Raw genomic sequence first — 21840 nt, 5'->3', positions numbered from 1 at the left:
ACTGATGGTCTCCCTTCCCTCCCCTCTCTCCCTCTCCTCCTCGCCCCCCTCTTCCTTTCTTTCTTTCAATATAATTATGGAGCTCCCAGTATGTGAAAGCACTGTGCTGGTCATGACCTCTGCCCTGGTTGAAAACACAGTCTAGTAGTGAAATAGACGATAGCAATCAATAATAAGTACAGGTAAAGATAAACAAGAAAGAGTATGTCCTTGTAGGGAATTGAAAGCAGTAGATCAGAAGACGTTAGTAGGCATAAAACATTACAAAATTCCATCATTAAAAAAAAAGGGAGGTTTGAACTTAATCTAAATGGAAATGTTTTATTTATTATCTTTTAGGGAAAGGGAGCAATGCAATTTTATTTTAGAAATAACTGAAATTTAAAAAGAAAAACACATGTATTTCAATGACACTTAAAAGAAGTTATAATATCAAGCAATGAAAATCCCTGATATTAGCTCAACTTGCCTGACAGACATGATTATGAACAGACTCATAAGAACCAGATTACCAAGAACACCGAATTAGGAATTTATCAAGTCAAGAGCAAACTGCCACTGTGCCAAAGATTGCATCAGTACAGATGGTCATGGGAGGTAGAGTTCTCATGTGGTTATTCCACCCACTCTTCAGTTCACTGTTATTCTTATTAACAGAAATAAATTTTCTGACATGCTCCTTCTTCCTAAATGGGGCAGTGTCCCTACCATTCTCTATAGACCTACAACACAGAAGGAAGAAATACATACATACCAGGCTTAAATTCACACTGTACTTGAGCACTTCCCTATGAAGTCCCAGCCACAGAGTCCAAAATTGAGCTGTTCAAATGCCCTTACACTTTCTTGTAGCATTTAAGGAGTCCTTTGGGGTATTTTTGTTTTTTAAAAATAAAATGCCTTATTTAACATTCTGTCCGCCATTTTTACCTATTATTCATGGCATGGTATCTCACACCACATTAATCTATAGTGTTAGCCAGAAAAGTAAAAAGATGTTGCTACTTTAAAATATGTACATTGTCTAAGTCTTTATGATGTGTTCCTTTTGTATTTTCTGCATGCACTGGAGACTATGTTTCTCAGGTGTGCCAGAATAGGCACAATATTTCTTTTTGTTTCTAAATACTTTCCCTGATGTACCTCTAAAGGGTTTCATCCACTCTGTGCATCTTATAGAAGTCTTTGATAAGTGATGGTGGAGATGGTGAGGATGATAATAATTATAAATGAGATAATGATTCTGGCAGCCAATTTTTCAAAGAGCCAAAATTTGGATTAATCCCACAACAGCATGGAAATCACTATAGCCACTACTTTTCCTTGGACATACATTGACAAATAGCTTTACCTTCACTTACCAACCACATTCTACAGCCCACAGAGAAAGCGTCATAAAACTATAAACTGTTTATTTTATGGAATAGGGAGAACTTGAGTTGGATTACTGACAATTACGTCATCTGTGTTACATGAACAAATTTCTTAATCTCTTCAAAACTCACCTGCCTCTACCATAAAATAAGAAAAGCAATAATTGCAGCTCAACAGGTTAAATAAGATAAAATATATAAACTGCTTAGCACACACTAGGTATTTAATGCATATTTTTCCTTCTAAATTTTGAGAGATAATGCAGTTACTACAAATTTATTACATTTCTCTTACAAACAATACTGAGAAGAACCATATAATACAATTATATTTTAGTAAAATATTTTCTTTAACCTTCATTTATTTTAGTTACCTCATTTTTCTTGGTATTCATTCTCTGTGAAGAAGTTATCCCTAATTTAATATAGTCTAGCATAAGGAAAGAATGCTTAGTTATTCCTACACTATTTATTGCTATATGTAATAGTATACCTTGAAATCTTTCCATTCCTTTTGTTGTTCCTTTCGCAAATATTCAGTTTTAACATCCTCCTACATGGAAATACAATATTAGATTGATTAAATAAGACAATGCTTTTTTTTCAGTTATTTAGTATTATATATTTTGATTCCAACCACTAAATTCACAATTAAAGCAAACCTTGAAAAAGTTTAACTGTGGTCAACTGGAAAATAATAGCAGACGGGTTGACTAGGAACATGGCAAGAAGAAATGGGATGACTTATTCAATGCGTCAGATATGAAGGACAGAGTCAGACTTTCGAAGAAAAACAGGACCAGCAAATATAGTTCGATTGGTACTTATAACAAATAAGTGTCAAATATATAAGTAATTGAATTACGTTTCTATAAATTAAGACACAGACACAGAGTCTTTCCAGATATTCTGCTTAAAAATGCTACCACGGTGAAAAACAGAAAAAAGGAATGCGTGAAATTTGACCTATTCCCCAATTTAAAATAAAGATTTAGCCAAGATGATCTCCATGGTGTGAAGGAACACTAAAATTCTATTTTTCCATTTCTCTATGCATATTATCTTTTTCCATTGACTTTAAATTCAAATTGTGAATATGGCAAGTGAATATAAATCTAAATATATGTTGAATAAATGTTTGTATAATATGTATAAGAAAAAGTTCAGTGCCAATACCATCTTACTAGTAATCTTCCACTGGGCTTTTAGTTATTAAAAATCTAAAAGGATATTTTAGAAGGATGTGATTAAACACATGAACCTTAAAACAGATTTCTTAAGCAGAAAAATATATTCACATAAAAAGCTGCAATTGTAATTTATGGATGATCAAAATGAATGTGGTTTCATACTGTTGTCATATATAATAAGGATTTAAAAGACATAAACAATGTAAAACAGCTTATTTTCCTCCTAGATTCTCACCATTGACATAACATAGTAAGATTTCATTTGTTCAACATGATTGGAGAATAACTTACCATAGCTAATAAAATAATCAAATAAATTAATAGAGAGTAAATTAATGAATTACTCGTTTTGGGCAAATATCAATGAACTCCAACTGCACTAATATACTTTAAGCATTAGTAGTTTGACAGGTTTACGAATACCTCCCCTTTTACATTACTTATATTTTTACTTAATATTTAGACATACTCATTTATGGTGAGTCTTGAGTCATGAATGCTGTGTAAAATTGTGTTGTTTTAACTTTGAGATTTGTGATAGTTTGGCAGTCTCTTTCTAAATCATGCCTGTCATGAATCTCAATCTGAAGTCAATTTAAGGATTAATTGTGATAATTATGGCTTTTCTGACATTATTATTTCTTATAAGAGGATGATCTGCTGGATACGTTCACATTACAGAATAGCTAATGCCCCCATTCTCTGTTGTGGCAGTCCAATGGAGAGATCTTTCAATGAAAACAAAAACAGATGTTCGACATTAGAAGATGTGACACACTAAACATGTGCAAGGAATGGAAATTCTAGTACCTCTTGCATGTGTGAAAAATGCTGACCAGGGGTCACAGGATTTCCGAGTAGCATCATCTGGTTTTCTAAGAGTAGAATTTGGTTCATGTATTAGGTAACTTCCCCCTTTCCACCCTCTACACTATGCCAAAACTTCTTATCTTTCTAAATCATACTAATAACCCACTAGAATTTCTAAACCATATTTAGATTTCTTATTTTCACACTGTTCATACATATAAGAATAAAATAATCAAAGGACTGTAATACGCAAGAATGATTCATCCACATTATCAAAAATAAGTGCTCGATTCACCTCTCCTGTCCCAGAATTTCAAATGGCTTCCTCCATTATTCATTTTGGGTCCATTCACATGTCTTCTTCTGAGTGAGTTCTCTTATTCAGTTCAAGCAGAATGCCTGACATTATACTATACACTTATTTATTGCTTGTTTTTCTCCCCCAGTAGAAGCTTTGGGAAAGCAATGAGTCTCCTGACTTGTTTACCTTTCTATTCTCAGTGTCTAGAACAGAAGACATGTTAGTTGCTTAACAAAGCTTTTAATTAAATGAAAGTGGATAGAACCCAAGTCATTTTTCTTTTCTTTTGGAAATTTTTTTTTCAAAATCCTCACCTAGTAGGTGCCATGGTACTTTACCTTTAATAGTCAAACTACAAACATCATTTAACTGAATTAAGGCTCTACACTAATGTACCCCTTTATAAGTGATTTTTTCAGCTCACTTTATTTTTTTACTTGAAGTATCAATAACATACAAAATGTATTTTTCTTACATTTTATGTTAGATGAACTTTGAAAACTGTATACACTGTTACTATCACCCAAAACATGTTAAAGAACATCTTTCTCACCTCAAAATTTCCCTTAAACCCTCTTCAAAGAGGAAACCACTTTCTGACTTCTATCACTATAGATTAGGTTTTCCTATTCCACTAAATTAAATCATCCTCTTTAGTTTCCTTCACTTCACATAATTTGCATAATATTATTTCAAGATGTTACATGCACCAGGGTTTTTTGACATTTTTTGCTGATCAATATTCAATCGTATTAATTAACCACAATTTGCCTATCCATTATCCTTTTGGTGGACATTTGTAGTTATTTTTTCAGATCCTATAAATATTCCTGTAAATACATTTTTTGCATGGTTATATCTAGATGACTCTTGGATTAAATACCTAGAAGTGGAATTATTAGGTCACTGAGTAGATGTATGTCTAACTTTATAAGAAATGGTCAAATATTTCTTCAAGCTGGTTGTATAGTTTTACCCTAACACCAGCAATATATGATAGCTGCAGTTGTTCCTCACCCTTGTCATCATTTGGTGGCATCAAATGTTTAAATTTTAGCTACTCTTGTGAATAGGAAGTACTATCAAATTGTGGCTTTAATTGTATTTTCCTAAGGATTAATCACATTGAACACTTTTTCATGTGTATATTGGCCAATTCTATATTAAGACCTTTCCTGAATCAGGTGGGTCACAGCTTAATGAAGTACTTTCATCAAAGGATCCTTGACATTAAGAGATGTCTAGGGCAACACACTAAACATGCGCAAGGAATGGAACCTCTTGCATGTGTGAAAGCACTGACCAGGGGTCACAAGATTTCCAAGCAGCAGCATCTGGTTTTCTAGGAGTGGAATTTAGTTCATGTATTAGATAACCTCCCCCTACTTTTCTTTCTATATCATACTAATGATCCACTAGAATTTTTATGCCATATTTAGATTTATTTTCTTCATACACAAAAGAGGTGAGGTTTTATTCTTTTCCATAGAAATTTTCAGTTATAATTATTTTCCTTTTTTCATTGGATTGACTGGAATGTTGGTAAAACAAAAATATCAGTTAACTATATTGATGGGTCTGTTGTTGAACTCTATTGTATTCTATCAACCTTTTTTTGGGTTTTTTATGCCAATATGACTGTTTTTGTTTGCTTGAGCTGCTATTGCAAATACCACACAATGGGTGAGCTCAAACAACATTTGTTGGCTTATGGCTTTAGCCTCCAGAAGTTTGTTTGTTTGTTTTCCATAGACTGCAGCATTCTGGTTTTGGCCACTGGCAATCCTTGTCACAATGCAATGCTCTATCCTTTCTTCTGCTTTTCCTGTTTTCTGTTGGCTTCTGGTTTCTGGCTTCTGGCACTTTACAAAATGGCCAATAATCTGGATTAAGATCCCACCCTGATTCATTTGGACCACACTTTGATTAAAAATTAAGATCCCACACTGATTCAGTTGGATACACTTTAATTAAAAATAATCCATCAAGTATTTATATGACACCTGAGACTCAGAGTTAGAGCTCTGAAGCTATGAAAGTCAGCAGTATCACATACAGGAACTGTTTAAAGAGTTGAAAAGTGATCAGACATTGAATAGAGATATGAATGAAGCTGATCAGGAGAGGAGTAAGGTATATCAAAATACTGGGTAAAAGATATCATCCATATTTTGAAACTTCAATTTCTGTGTGAGACTAAAGGGAGAGATATTTATTTGGTGCAAAATTTATATTTTGGGTAGTGCATTTCCTAATTTAACTTACATGGTCAGTTTAGTTGAGCACCATAAGATGTACATGGAATCTTGACTATGGTGTGATTTTTTTTTTCTTAGTGTTGTAAGAGACAGCTAATGGATTTTGGGGGGGGGCATGGACAGGCTCTGGGAATCAAGTCAGGGGCCCTGGCATGGTAGGCGAGAATTCTGCCACTGTGCCACAATTGCCCACCCTTTTTTATAATTTTTTAATGGAACATTTTAACTAAACATTTTACTTTGGAATACTTTTTAATGTACAGAAATTTTACAAATGTAGTAGAGTTCCTCTATACCCTTCACCCTGCTCTGGTTTTCTTTAATTTTTTCATTTTACATTTCCATGACACTTTGGTCAAAACCAAGAAACCAACATCTGATGTTACCAGGTTTTGCTTTAATGTCCTTTTGGTGTGATGTTTTGTTGGTTTGTCCAGGTTAGTGTGATGCCCTGATAAATCCCAGAATGATCTGGGCAGTCAATAAAGAAATATTTGCAAAGTCCCCTTGGGGGGACTGGTGAGAAAGGAGGAAATGTTCAACTTTCCCATTTGGAGAATTCCTGACATTCTTGCAAGCAGTGTGGACAGCCAAAACAATAGACTGAGCTCTCAATCTCATGAAACTTATTCCTGCAAAGGATAGGCTTAGCTTACTTAAAATCAAGCCTAAGAGTCACCCCCAGAGACTCTCTTTTGTTGCTCAGATGTGGCCTCTGTCTCTAAGCCAATTCAGCAGGTGAACTCACCACCCTCCATCCTATGTGGGATGTGACTCCCAGGGGTGTAAATCTCCTTAGCAATGTGGGACAGATTTGCCAGGATCCAACATCATGGGATTGAGAAGGCCTTTTTGACCAAAAGGGGGAAGAGAGAAATGAGACAAAATGGAGTTTCAGTGGCTGAGAGATTTCCAACAGAGTCGAGAGGTTACCCTGGAGATTATTCCTATGCATTATATAGATATCCCTTTTTAGTTTATGGTGTATTGGTGTGGAGTGGCTAGAGGTAAGTACCTGGAACAGTTAAGCTGTGTTCCAGTAGCCGTGATTCTTGAAGATGACTGTATGAAGATATTTACAGTGTGACTGTGCGATTGTGAAAACCTTGTGTCTGATGCTCCTTCTATCCAAGGTATGGACAGATGAGTAAAAAATATGGATTAAAAAATCAATAAGTAATGGGGGGACAAAAGGTAAAGTAAATTTGGTAGATGGAAACACTAGTGGTCAATGAAAGGGAGAGGTTAGGTGTATGGTATGTATGAGTTTTTGCTTTTTTCTTTTTATTCCTTTTTCTGGAGAAATGCAAGTGTTGTAAAAAATGATCATGGTGATGAATAGACAACTATTTGATGATATTGTGAGCCACTGATTGTATTCCATGTGTAGAATGTATGTGTGTGAAGATATCTCAATAAAAAAAATAAATAAAATCTGCAAAAAAACACAAAACCATCAAGAGATCCTATTTATACTTGTTCACACCCATAGGAAGGTGGGTTAAGATTAAGAACATGTATAAATTGGGGAACAGAATTCAATTTACATCCATGACATTTTGTTGATCACTGTATTTTTTTTTTTCTGCATGGGCAGGCATGGGGAATTGAACCCGGGTCTCCAGCATGGCAGGTGAGAATTTGGCCACTGAGCCACTGTTGCACTGGCCTGTTGAACATTGTATTTTATCTTAGTCTTGAAATCATGTATGATAAATCCTCCCTGCAACTTTGTTCTCTTTCAATATTATTTTGGTTATTATACATTCCCTGCATTTCCACTGGAATTTTAGAGTCAGCTCAGTCATTTTTTCAAAAAAACTTGAAAAGTACATCTTTGAATTTATCAGTAAATTTGGGGAGACGACATCTTAGCAATATTGGCTTTGCAACCCAGAAGGATGGTATATCTCTCATTTATTTCAATCTTCTTTAATTTCATTTAGTAATATTTTCTAGTTTTCAGAATGAAAGTCTTATACATCTTGGTTTAGATCTATTCCAAGTTCTTGTAAGTTATTTCAAATTTATTCTTAAATGTTTGTTTTTTTCTGATGTTACTCTAAATGGTATCTTATTTTTTCCAATTATTCTCTCCTATTCAATTATAATACAATAAATGTTTATATATTGATCTTGTAGTATTATTCTAGTATTAGGTTTGTAGATATCATTGGGTTTCCTACATATGCATTTGTGTTGTCTGTAAAAAAAAACAGCTTTACTCCTTCAGTTCTATCTTTATGCTGTTCATTGATTATTATTTTTTTGTCTTTCTGCACGATGTTTAATAGACATCTACATCTCTGACTCAATGTTAAGTGTAATTTTATGTATAAGCTTTTTGTAGACACAATTTATCAGATTGATTCTGATAATCAATCAGAAGATTGAAGATTAAATTCCTTTATTTCTTAGTTTTCTCTGAGTTATAATCAAAAAGTCTTTTTTCCCCTGCACTTATTGAGATGCTCATGTTGTTTTTCTATTTTATCCTGTTGGTGCAGTGAATTATATAATTGATTTTGAACGTCATACAAGCCTTACACTTCTGGGATAAACCCTGCATGGTCATTATATATCATCCTTTTTAATATATTGATAGATTTGAACCATTATTTTGTTAAGGAATGTTATGGCTATTCATGAGGGATACTGGTTTGGAATGTTCTTATAATGTTATTTTTAGGTATGGAATCAGGGCAATAATGACATCCTAAATTATGTGATGTATTCCCACCCACTCTATTTTCTGAAAGAGTTTGCACTTTATTGGAATTTTATTTTACTTAACACACTGATGAAGACAGCTGGACCTGGAATTTATTTTTTGAAAAAATATTTGATTGCAAGTTTAATTTTGTAATAAATATGACAGTATTCTTTTTCTTCTTCTTCTTGATTTGGGCTTCATATGTTCTGTCTTTAAAGGAATTAATCCATTGAATTTAGGCTGTTGAATTTATTAAAGTTCGTCGTTCATGCTATCCCCTTGTAATTCCCTCTCCACCGCAGCCTTCCTATCCTGAGGCAGGCCTAAACTGAGGGGAGGAAGAGAGTTAAAATTGGATGAAAGTTTGAAGTTGTATTGGCAGACTTGAAGGACATGCAATTACTAAAATGAGACGAACTCAGAAAATTATGGATCTACCTGAGATTTCACTCAATGTCAAGTAATATCACTTTAAAACCAGGCTTTGAAGCGGTGGTGGAATAAAAATGAAAATGCTTCCCACCTGTACCCTGCTGAGGCCAGCTAATTCAATAAACTTGTTACATGTGCTAACATTTAATCTGCAGGGCATAAAAATGAATTAAAGCCAAGACTAATAGGCCCTAAGAATTTGGATTTTTTGAAATCTTTCTCTTGGGGAAGATATCAAATCAGCAAATATGGAAAATATGCTTTCTCACTGAAAATAACATAATGTGAACATACTGATAGTCTTTAAACTTTTGAAAGTTTATAAAGATGTTTTAGGGTTGAATATAGCATGCATGCAGGAAAAAAAATACAAAAAATATAGGAAAATATTTCCAGGATCTCAGAAATCCTAGGTACTTCTCTTCCTCATCACTGTTCCTTTGCTCCTTAAGAAAACCAATGATTTAAATGTAATGGTAATTATTTTTTTCCTTTTCTTTGTAATTTTACCTCCTAAGGATGCATTTCTAAGCAACATAGTTTAGCCTGCTTTTGAACTTTATATACATGGAATCCTACAACTACTTGTAATGTCTGGGTTCTTTCTCTCAATACCATGCTTGCAATATTCTGCTGTTGTGTGAAACTGTTCATTCAGTTTTATGACTCTATGATAACCCACTGTATGATGATATACTATTTCCTTCTAATATTTTACTAAATAAAGTTGCTGTGTTGTTCATCAGGTTTGTCAGTGAACATATTCATCACTTAAAACGAATGCTGAAAATACACGTACAAATGAAATATTTTAAAAGGCATAAAAAAGCAATTTTATTTCTCTATCACTCTCGGAAAACCAGTTTAAAATGATCGTTTCTACCTACTGCATGGAGATATAAATTAAAGTAGTATTTTTGCTTCTACTAGCTCTATAGTATTTTATTGCACTAATTTTCTGTTACTGCTATAACACATTGTCAGAAACCTAGTGTCTTAAAGCAACATTAAAAAAAAAATCTTACAATTCTTTGGTTAAAATCCCCACATGGTTCTCACTGGCCTGAAATCAAGGTGTCAGCATGGCTGCATTTCTTTCTATGAGACTCCAGGGGAGAATCCAGTTTCTCACCTTTTCTGTCTTTGAGAGGCCGCTTGCATTCCTTGGCTCACAAATCCCCCTCCTCCACCGTCAAGGGCAGACTCTATTTTATCACATCAGACCACATAGTCCCATTTGCGGTGACAGTCAAGAAAGAGGCTCCACTTTTAAGAGTTAATAAGATTAGATTGGGCCCATTCAGCTAACCCAAGATAATCTCCCTTCTGAAGGTCTGTATTTTTGCTGTCTAAGGCAGCATATTCACAGGTTTGGGGGATTGGGGTATGGGCATTTTGGGGGGTTATTCTTCTGCCTACCACATTTATCTTTTTGACTTCTCCTATCTTACTGTTTTTTAATCCAATTTTTAAATTTAATTTTTCATAGATGATTTATCAACATGCCTAAAAAAATAAAATTTAGTGAGGTAACCAATGAAAAATCTGACTTTCAACACCCTCTTTTTCATTCTTTCACACCCTACTGGATGGCTATTCTTGTCACATTAAATTTCCATAATTTCTTTCTGGAATTTCTATATTCACATATAGATAAATACAAATATTGATTCTTAAAATTCATCCTCTTTTACACTAAAGATTGTATATTATATGTACTGTTGTGCTTATGGCCTTTTTTATTTAACAGTAATATCTAGGGGATTTTCTATATGAATATAAAGAGATAGAGAAATTCCTAATCTTTGTTTATAGTCCCTCGGTATTTCTTGAATGAATGTGCTACAGTTTATTAAACCATCTCTGTTGATGGACATTTGGACATTTACAATCTTCTACTCGTACAGTGTTGCTCCATTTACGTACACCATTTCATCTGTGTTCCTGGGTGTGGGATAAATTCCCAAAAGAGGAAGTTCTGGGTCAATGGTTATGCAGCCTTTACATTTTAATAGATATTCCAAATTACTTTCTATAGGGTATAAGAATGGATGTTTCTTGATATACCAAATTTACATGTTTTCCTTCTGATTCAAGCTACAAGACATTTAGCACAACTTTATTACCTTGCACCTCCCTTTTACTACCACTTCACAATTTTTTGTCATACCATTATTAGTTTTCTCTTGATTAATTTCTTAAATTATACCTTCTGAAACTGCATGGTTTCAATTTCGGGAAAAAGACATGCATTCTGTCCTTTTCCTCCTGCTCAGGCTCCAACACCAACTCTTACAGCTCCCCGAGTAGCCAACCTCCTTCCCTGCTCAAGCTCCAAAACCCTGCGCGGAATGTGTCCAGCCTCCCGCGTGGACCTGTCCTTAGTCTCTCGCTCTTCCACTCCCGGCTGCCAGCAACCTTCTCACCCCACTCGGGCTCTGACAGACAGCACTGGCGCCCCCAGCAATGCCCCGTATCCTCCTTAGCCGCAGGCTCCGAAATCTGTGGCTAGGTGTCCCGCTGGGGGGACGCCTGCCGCACAGGTTCCCGCAACCCTCCTAAGGTAGAAACCCCTCACCATCTCGCCCCCACACCCTGCACCACCAGGGCAGCTCTCCCGGCCCCACCTCCTCTGCGGTGCCTGCTCCCCTGCCCACCGCCAGATCCCCTACCGATGGCTTTTGGCCTGAATTGCTCAGGAAGGGAAAGGAAGGAAACCGAACAGGAAGACAAAGAGGGAGCCTCTGCTCCTACACATATTTTTTATTAGTTAAAAATAAAACTAAAAAATGAATAAAATATCAGTGAACACTATTTACAGGTAAACTACTTATGCATCAGATCTTACATTATGACATAGATATAATAATTTCTTTGTGAATACAGATAACTATGTTTAACTACAGGAATCAAATTTTATATCTATCTGTGATGGTTCTAAGTTAAATGACTTTGTTATTTGGTTATTTCTTTCAATTTGTTTCTAGCAAATGAAAAAGTATTTCTTTTTTTAATATATAACATATTTTTATAGAAAGAAAATGTATCCTGAATCAACAGCAAACCTATGTAAATTACTTGTTTACCAACTCAATGATAAAGCAAGCATATTTCGCCTCTTAACATTTGAAGTATGTTTATTTTCCATCCACTGCACCCTTTCACAATATAGAAAGAATTATTTCATATCTGCCCAGCATGTCAATCTATTCTGCTAGGGCCCTAATAAGGGCAAAACCTTATTTTTTGTCCTACATTTGCAATTAAACACTATTGAATACATATAGTCCATTTGGCATAGTCTTACCACATTATCATCAGTAGTTTCCAAAGCTAGAATCCCAATTTTTATAAATTTATTTTCTTCTCCTTTTCCCTTCCCTTCTGTGGTGTCTCTCCTTCTCTCTCTCTCTCTCTTCCTCTATTCCCTTCCCCACTCCTCCCACAATTCCTTTCTCTCTCACTTTTTTCTAGTGAAGATATCAAGGGAATGCACAAAGCCTGATGTCACATTATTTGACACAAGTGAAATTTCAATTCAAAATAAAAAACTTTATTTTTCTGAAGGTTTAAAATATTCATGGACTTATTAAATATTATCCTTCTAGGTTTGTTCACAGTATCCCCTAGCAAATCATCACCTACTGGTTACTGTCATCTCTGCAGACCAGACTTTCTTTGATAACCAGAGAGCATATTGCTCTTTATAATTAATATAATGAAATGATATTTAGTAATTATTTTATTATTACTGCATTTTGTTGACTATTTCAAATTAAATTTAGCTTGGAAGATATCTGAGGCTGATCATCCACTATGTTTTTTGCACTTATATTCTATTTTTAATTGTCATTTGAGTGATTTCTGAGCTTCAATGATTGTATTTAATTAATTAGTCAAATTATCATTTATTTCACATTATATTTCATGTCCTAAAAATATAAAGATGAAGGAGATATGTATTTTTGTCCCTGAGGACATTTCAAGTTAGCCTAAGAAAAATATCTTCTGTGTATAAACCTAGGTCAAAATTACACTGCAAATAGGTTTTCTATGTTTTTATTGATAATACTGATGATGCTTTCCCATAGTGTCCATGATTGAAGAAATGTCAAGGGCATATTTCCACTCTGAACCATGTCCCAAACAAGCCTTTTCTCTAAAGGCTGCTGCTTACTTTGTTCCTACTAGCTATGGCTTATGAGCATCAAATTTAGAAGAGAGTGTTCTGTTTTTTCCACACTGATTTTCCAGATGACTTAAAAAAGGCACAGGAGGCTAACCTGAAAGTACAGCAATAAAGTAGCACATTTCATTTGGGTCATATTGGCTTGCATTTCCAAACTTATTTTGAATTTGAAAACAGAATTATGCGTCTGGGTTATCAGTAATATGTTTATGATGATTTCATTATATGGATTATTTCCAGTAGAATGTTATGTTTTATTTCTTGGGAAAAAGAAATATTAGGGGACAAGAAGGCCCTTAGTTCTTATTTCAGAAAATTAACTGGTATCCCTAGGAAAGGTATGAAAGATTATGTATAAAGAAGACCTTTTTTTAACTCCAAGCTTCAAATCCATATTTAAAAATATATATATACAATAGTTTCTCAAGGACTTGATTAAATAATAGTTGAACTATAATCAGTCAGATATACTATCAGAGATATTTTCTTTACAAAAGTAACATTTATAAATGCATCCTGTTAGAAAGTTTTCAAAAGTAAAGAAGCATATGAAATAAAATAAAAGCCCGATTTTCTAACTCCCTTCAGTGACAGTTCTACTTTATGGGTTACCATTGACAGACACTGACAATGACAAGTTATAGAAACATGCAAGCTGGATATATGATAACTAAAACAAAGTCTCTAAAAATATGCTGTCCAGTCAATTACTCCTAAGGCACTAGAATTCTGGTAGAAAAAATAATGTGATTGCCTTGTTACAAGACAGAAAATTAAACCAATTCAATGCAAATTCTCATAAAAACATGGATCATCACGGATTATCAGATCATGTACCCTTTTGGCAATTTGGAACTGATGCATAAATGTATTACTTGAACTAAGACACTCATTTCATTTGAAAGAATATTCTGGTGTCTGCTTTCAATAATTCTAATTAAAACACCAAATAAATGTTTAATATCAAAACAGATTTCTAACATTGGTAAAGCAGTCTCCATTTACAAATGTGCTGATTGTGCCAGGTCGACTCTTACATTGATTTGGTGAATTTAGAATTTATAGAAGATCGTGATATAAAGAGGAAGAACTGCTCAAGCACTTCAGCAGCTGACATTTTAGTAGAAGGGAGAGGAAATTACAATAAGTAATACATGGAATGAAGTACGAGGTGTAACAGCAGTGTAGAAGAGGGGAGGGAGAGAAGAGCCTTCACAGAAGGTGTGGCGTGGAACTAGAGGGGGCTGAGGGCATGGGGAAAGGCTTCAGAGAGGAAGTTATCCATGGACAGGATTTGAAAGATGAACTTCTTTACCAGGCTAAGGGGGGATACAACACAGGGAAAGGCAAAGAGGTGTGAAATAAGATGATACATTTAGTAGATTTCAAGAAATTTGGTTTGGTAGAACAAGAAATAGAGAAAATAACAAGACAGGATCCTAAAGAATTAGGCTGGTGTTGAGTCATGTATTCGCTAAGTCCCTCGACTATGGTAGAGTCATTTATTTGCTAAGTCACTCTAAATCTATAAGCCGTGGTTCTAAATGAAAGTCTTTAGAACTGGAGGGAATGTGGAGGTTAGATTACCCAAATTTGTAGAAGACTGTTTCTAAATCATCTATAATCATTTATTGAATGTGATCTGTAAGCAACAGTGTACAAAGTGCTTTATCTCTTATGGCCACCAGTTGTTGCTAGAAAAGTTCTCAAAGCAAAGGTCACAAAGAGCCTAGACTATGTATAATCAAAGGAAGGATCCTGCGGAATTGGAGGGAGAGCCATTAATTTGAGAACTAGATCAGGTTTGTTGAATCACATAGGAAATCATTAGCAAATGGTTATTTTATTTGGGTCCTGTAATACATTTCAGTTCCAATCCTTGTGTTAAACTATTGAAATATTCACTGCATATATATATTTTTTGTTGTTGTTGTAGTTATTGTTTGGCATGGGCTGGCTCTGGGAATCAAACCCAGGTCTCTGGCATGGCAGGCAGGAATTCTGCCACTGAGCCATGGTTGCACCACCCTTTCAAAAAAAATTTTTTTTTCACAGCATATTTTTAAACATATTTCTTTGTTATCTCTCTTACACAAAGCATGAAGCCTGGTGCTGCTGAAGAACGGGGAAAAAAGTTAACTTTCCTCTAAATATGTGTGTGTATATATATATATATATATATATATATATATATATATCTGGCTGGAAATTGAGGGCTTAAGCATTTTAAATATTAAATAATGCAAGTGATAAATAAAAGAAGATATCACAAGTTTAGTATCAGCTTTATTGCTAATTGAAATATATGGAAACGAAAACTATCCACTTGTGACTTCTTTGGAAATTATTCTGTAAACTTCAATTCTAAGATTTATCATTAGTTTTGTCAAATGGCTCTAAGCTAGGCAATTAGAGTAGTTAATCACCTAAAATATGTTTGTAATTGTGATGGTCAAATGCCAACTTGGACGGGTTATGTTGTCCACTTGTTTTGTCAAACAAACACTGGACTGGCTGTTACTGTGAGGATATTTTGTGGATTTAAATCATTAGTCATTTAATTGTACCCATGGCTGATTAAATCTAAAATGAATGAAAGAGGTCTTATCCATTTAGTTGAAGGCCTTAAAGGGAAACTGATTATTTTAACAGTGAGAAAGGAGAATTTCTAGCTCTACTTCAGCTCCTGGAGAATTCATTGAAACTGCCAATGAAGTTTCTAATTTGTGACCTGCCCTATGAAATTCAGACTTGCCAATTCCCACAGTCGAGTGAATGAATTCCTACTTTAAAAATTTCATGCTATTTAAATATATATACATATATCTTATATTAGTATTTCTATGTTATTTATTTCTATCCTTAAATATGATTCATCTATATTATTCATCTTTTTGGAAAAATAAAGGGGATATATATGATCATCACTGAGTATCTAGTTTCATTATCATTCTTAGAGCTGAAGAAAAATTATTTGTACTAATTCAATTTGTATTTCATTGCTTTTTCTCATATCTCTTTATGACAAAAAGGTGTTTGAAAATATTATTTATATTTTACAACAGATTAAAAAAAATAATGTTTGAACAGTCCATAGCTTTATGAACCCTTATACAAATGATGGATATACCGTGCTTTTTCTTTCTTCATTTAGATTTTTGTGGTGACATTGAGTTCAACTGTTTCTTTCCAACAATAGCCTATCTTTCAAAGCCTATCTTCAAGTTTCATCTTCTCCAAGAAACCTTTCCAAGAACCTCATAAACCACCACAGTTTCAACTTCTCATTCTTTGACTTTGTAATTCTAGCTATCTCCATTTGGGGATTCTAAACTGAATAATATTTATGCCTAACAGCCAACATCTCAAAACATCTATCAAAGAATACACACAGGCAATGTCTAAAAGTGAATGGGGAAAGTCAAGATGACAGAAGACAAGAGACAAGATTGGAGTTTATTTAGGCAGATGGAGGAATGACAGAATGTTTTGAACTAAATATATCCCTTCTTTCAACATGTGTACTACTTTTGCAACTTGCTCCTTGAGACTCTTTTCCAATTTCTTGGTCTTGGTTCATTGCCTTTGGAAAACACCTCAGTCATTAAGAAAGCAAAGTCTCTAAAATCTGTTCTGCAACTAACTACTGTGATGTGCTTTGAAATTTATTGCTTTTTTATATATACACTATTTTTCACAAATAAGTCAATTGTGAGGATTGAAAAAAAAACCAAGAAAACAAAAACAAGGGAGCTTGACTAGAAAGAAAGAAAAAACAAAGTTTTGCTTTTTTTGACAAAATAATAATATTTGTGTTTGTTAGCAGAGAAACCGTTTAGTAACTTTTCAAATATTTAACACAGAGAACTATAGTTTCTGCTAAAGCCTATTTAATTTGAAAATTTTCATTTTTAACATTCGGCTTACCAGGCAAAAGATCTTAGGACAGATGATATTCAGTGCTTGGTTTGAATGCTATACTGTAGGCTGTATGTTTTAGTGGGACAGAGTTAGGATATTCTCAAAGACAATAGTTTATCTCTTCCTCATTAATTATCATTGGAAATTAATAATAGTGCAAGAGCTTCTCCTACTTTCAAGTGTATAGCCAGATATTTAACATACATTTCAAAAGCATCTTTTTGTCTTTTAACATCACAGATACCTAGTAAGTGCATTCAATTACTTGAAAAAATAATTATTGTGAACCTGTTTTTCACCAGGCATCTCAATGTAGCAAAAACTGGATATCCACATGTGAAAAGGCCTTATTCCTGTTGGCAAGAAGTAATATTTCTCCCATTTTCTTTCCATTTCTTCCTTCTGTCCTCTATTTTGTTCTTTTATATGAGTAATTTGTTTAAATATTATTTACCAGGTTCTGTGTGTGCCACTGGGGATGCAAGGGTAGCGCAGACAGACAAGAGCCTTTACGGAATTCACATGCCATGAGCATAATTCTACTGAGTAGAAAGGTTACCCAATTTTTTGAAATAAAAGTTTCTCAGAATTCCTTTTTTCTCTGTTACGTCTCAGCATGCCAGTAAAAAGAAGAGGAGAAACAACCATTTATAGAAATAGGAAAGGGGGCTTTAAAGAATACACACACATGCATGCATGCACGCGTGCACACATACACACACACACATTTGTTTTTTTGAAAATCAGTAAATGATTTTCACTATTATAATGAGAATTAAATGTATCCGCAAATTCAGATTTGCTTTATTTTGATGTATAGAAATATAGCAGAATTGTAAGTTAAGCACATCATTTGGGCTCTTCCGATAACGTTAAATTTCATTATTTTTCAGCCGGATTTATATTACTACCCAGAAATGTGTATTAAAAGATGGACTCTCATATGTATTTTTCCAGGAAGAAATATTAAGCATTTTGTTTAATCTTCCTTTAGGAAGAAACCATCAATCTATATCTATGTCAGCATCTGTCGGTCTATGTCTATATTTATGTCTATGTGTATCTCTATCTAATCTAGATCTATCTATATCTGTGCATGTCTTTAAAATGTGATTAACACTCATTTTCTCAAAACCCTATTGTCTATTACATGGCTACTAAAGCTGAGCTCCTCATTCCACCAAACTTCAGCATTTCCAGAACCGGATAACCTCTCTGCTAGAGGCTGGAAAGGAAAAGAAAATGGAGGAAAAACCACCAACAGTTTAGGTACACATTCAGAAAGGCAGCTTCGTTGCAGTTCTTGGTGTTGTTATGCAGTTACATTCTGTTATTATTGATAGTGCTCCTGTCTCTTCTCACAAGTGGCAACCATAATTCAAAGAGACTGGGGGGTCTCTTTCTTTTTTCTCCTACACTCCATAGAGAAGCTGAACACTTTCTAGCTTGGCATTCATTTGTGCTGATATTATATGGTTGCTGTTGGTGTGAGTAATAAAAATAATGAGTCAGTATCCTGCATTAGAAAGTAGAGAATTGGGTAATGTGCTGAACCTCTTGGCTGCGGAATGCAGGCAGGCTGCCATGCTTTATGAAATCTGCAACCTTTGCACAGCCTCTGTGCACACTGGCTAGGTTATGTTGAGATAGTCCAGATGTGACAGATGCATGAATCCCACTGAGTTGGTCTTTATCCTGGAGAAAATCCCAGTATATTCTGGCCAGAAAAAGGTGAAAGAAAGCACTTGGAGTTACATCATGTACAACTTTAAGTCCGGAAGCAATAATGAATAGCTTGGTTTGTTTATTTATATTTGAGACTCATAAGACAACACCCTGTGTGAAATGCCACGGGGCATATGTATCATGAAAAATAAACAAAATGTTAAAATCTGAAAGTCATTTTTAATTAACATATCTATTACAGAAAGCTCAATTGAACAGATGTCCCTTGCTTTGTGCCCAGAAGTTCTATGAACTGGAGCTGTGTCAGGTCAAGAGAAAAAATAAAAGTGCAACAGACTAAAGGTCCTGGGCCTCTCACCAGGAGCACTCTTGTTGATTTTTACCATGAGTGTCTGTACATAGACACAAATATTCCTCTAAAAGTATCAAAGGCTCAGGCCATATGGGGGTTTATGGTTATATTTGAATTCCGTTACAGAGGAATTACATTTTTAGTACATCATTTCAATGTACATATTTGGCAGCCACTAAACTAAATATGCCTGAAATAGCTAACCAATATCAAATGCTTTCAAACTCATACTCCTAATCTATTTTCCATTTGAGTAATCTTTTTGGAACTCACTATATACCTTCCTACTTAAAAATCTCAATGGTTTCCTAGTGATGCTAGGAGACAACCCAGGTGTATATAAACCAAGCACCTGTAAAATATGACACCATGTTGATTTTCAGCCTTCTCTCCCACAAATACCATCATTTCATCTCCTTTTCACTTTTACTGCGTTTTCCTTAATAAGTCAGTACTTTATGTGATGCTCCAGGTATGGATCAATCTTAACTATTTCCTATCATATTCACTTAGAAAAGCCTGCCTATCCTTAAAGATTTAGATAAAATGCTATTTTCTTCATGTAGAATTATTCCACCTACCCTTCAGTATGATTTTTACCTTCTAAGTGTATTGTTTCTTCCTTTTGTCCCCTTGAGTTAGTAAGAATACATTCAATTTCTAGCTCTACTAAAATGTCTTCGAGAAGCTAGAATCTGATTGTTTAATGTTTTGGGTAGGATGTCCTATTAAATGACGTAGTTAGGAACATGGACTCTTGCAGTTCACACTCACAACATCTTTTTATATGCAGAATTGTGACATTATGGCTACTTTTCCTCCCAGAGCCAATATTCTAGGCTAAGAATGAGAAAGGCCAAGATCCTTTTCCTATTAAGATATTATCTGTTTCTTTAGAATTCGAGCCCTCCCTAGAGAAACCTCTTAATATTTCATTGGCTAGAACATGGCCACATTGTCATTCTTAGCTATAAAAGAGTCGGAGAAGATAAATATATAATAATTTCCAAACCTAAAGTGGAGAAGGATATGAGTGGCTCCATAATATTTTCCAATCCCATAAAACTTTGACCAGTTTTGCTATAATAGCATAGATATTAAAGCTAGTTGTATACATGTCTGACTCTAATTCTGTCACTTAAAGAACTGTAGCTTTTGAACAATTTTCCCCTCAGATTGGGACTGATTTTAGACCATAACTGTTCAATGATTTGCTCCAAGAAAGAGAAGAAGCTTTTGCTAAAATCCCAGGCTTTCAAATTAGGCACTAGAAGAACAATCTGAATATAGACCAGTCTGAATTAAATCAAGGTGATCGGGTCATGCCATCTTTGCGAACTAGAGAAAAAAAATTCTCTAGAGGAAAGTAACATCATTTAGAACCTCTATTTTTTTTTGTTTATTTTTAGACACAAATTTCCAATAACCAATTAAAAGTAGCTTTATTAATAGTGCACAGGTAGTTCAGTGGTAGAATGCTTGCCTTTTATGAGGGAAACCTGGGTTCAATTCCTGGACCATGCATCCCCCCCCCCCAAAAAAAAGTAGCTGTATTAGTTTCCTATGGTTGCTGTAACAAATTACTATAAACTTGGTGGCATAAAACAATGAACATTTATGTTTTTACAGACCTGGACTTCTGAAGTCCAAAATCAGTGTGACTAGGCTGAATGGAAGGTGTTGGCATGCATGCTGCTTTCATAGACCCCAGGGAAGAAGCACTTCTGTTGCCTTCTCAGTTTCTGGAGGATTTCCTCATTTCTTGACATGTGGCCCCACACCTCATCACATCATCAAATGGCCTTTTTCCTCTTACACCTTCATATCTTCCTGTCTTCCTCTTATAAAGATGCTTGTGATTATATTTAAGTCCCACCTGGAAAATCTAGGATAATTTGCCCACCTCAAAATCCTTACGTCAATCACAGCTGCAAAGTCCTTCTATTACCACGTAAAGTAACATTTACAGGTTCCAGGGACCAGGACTAGGATATTTAGGTGAGGGTGGAGGGGAGGTATTGCTTTATTTTCCTGGCTGCTAAAACAACTACCATGTAATGTGTTGGCTCACACTTTTCAAGCTAAGAGAAATCCAAAACCAAGGTATTATCAAGGCAATCATTCTCCCAGAAGACTGGCTGCCTGCAACCCTTGGTCTTGGCTTTTCTGTCACACAGGAATGCACAGGAGAAATTTCTCTGGCCTCTCTGAGTTCTGTTGACTTCAGACTTCTGGCTACCACATGTAGCATTTTCTCTCTCTATGACTTTCCCTACAAGGCTTTCAGGAATAGGATTAAGACCTATCCTCATTCAGATGGGCAACACACCAAACAGTCCTATTTACAAGGGTTCACCCCCACAGGAATGGATTAAGTTTAAGAACATGTTTTTCTGGGGTACATAGTTTCAAGCCACCACAACCATTATTCATCCTATCACAGTACTCTAGTATATCAAGAAATATACTTGAGACTGAGTACCAAGAGTGAAAATATTGTAATAAAAACAGACCAGAAGGGATTATAGGTATTTGTATTAATATATAGTACTGTTTTAGTTTGTAAAAGTTGATGAAATGCAATATACAAGAAATGGAACAGCATTTAAAAAAGG

At 34.7% G+C, this 21840-nt stretch overlaps 1 protein-coding gene across 13 annotated transcripts in view; it reads right to left on the bottom strand.

Moving 5' to 3' along the window:
* CNBD1 (cyclic nucleotide binding domain containing 1) overlaps positions 1-21840 on the bottom strand; it is a 662225-nt gene that overhangs the window by 190573 nt on the left and 449812 nt on the right. For 9 of the 13 annotated variants that reach the window (XM_077167149.1, XM_077167159.1, XM_077167148.1 and 6 more), the window contains one exon: positions 1867-1926. The exons of 2 other annotated variants lie outside the window; for them this stretch is intronic. In XM_077167149.1, the coding sequence (XP_077023264.1) occupies positions 1867-1926 (60 nt within the window). Of the gene's footprint in view, positions 1-1866; positions 1927-8822; positions 8974-21840 lie in introns of those variants that run through there. 2 more of the 13 variants (XR_013178326.1, XM_077167150.1) reach the window with 2 other exon arrangements.

The sequence above is a fragment of the Tamandua tetradactyla genome, chromosome 6, assembly GCF_023851605.1.
Source record: "Tamandua tetradactyla isolate mTamTet1 chromosome 6, mTamTet1.pri, whole genome shotgun sequence".
In the NCBI taxonomy this organism is placed as follows: Eukaryota; Metazoa; Chordata; class Mammalia; order Pilosa; family Myrmecophagidae; genus Tamandua; species Tamandua tetradactyla.
Note: the sequence above shows the minus strand (reverse complement) of the source record. Positions and strands in the feature narration are given on the sequence as shown.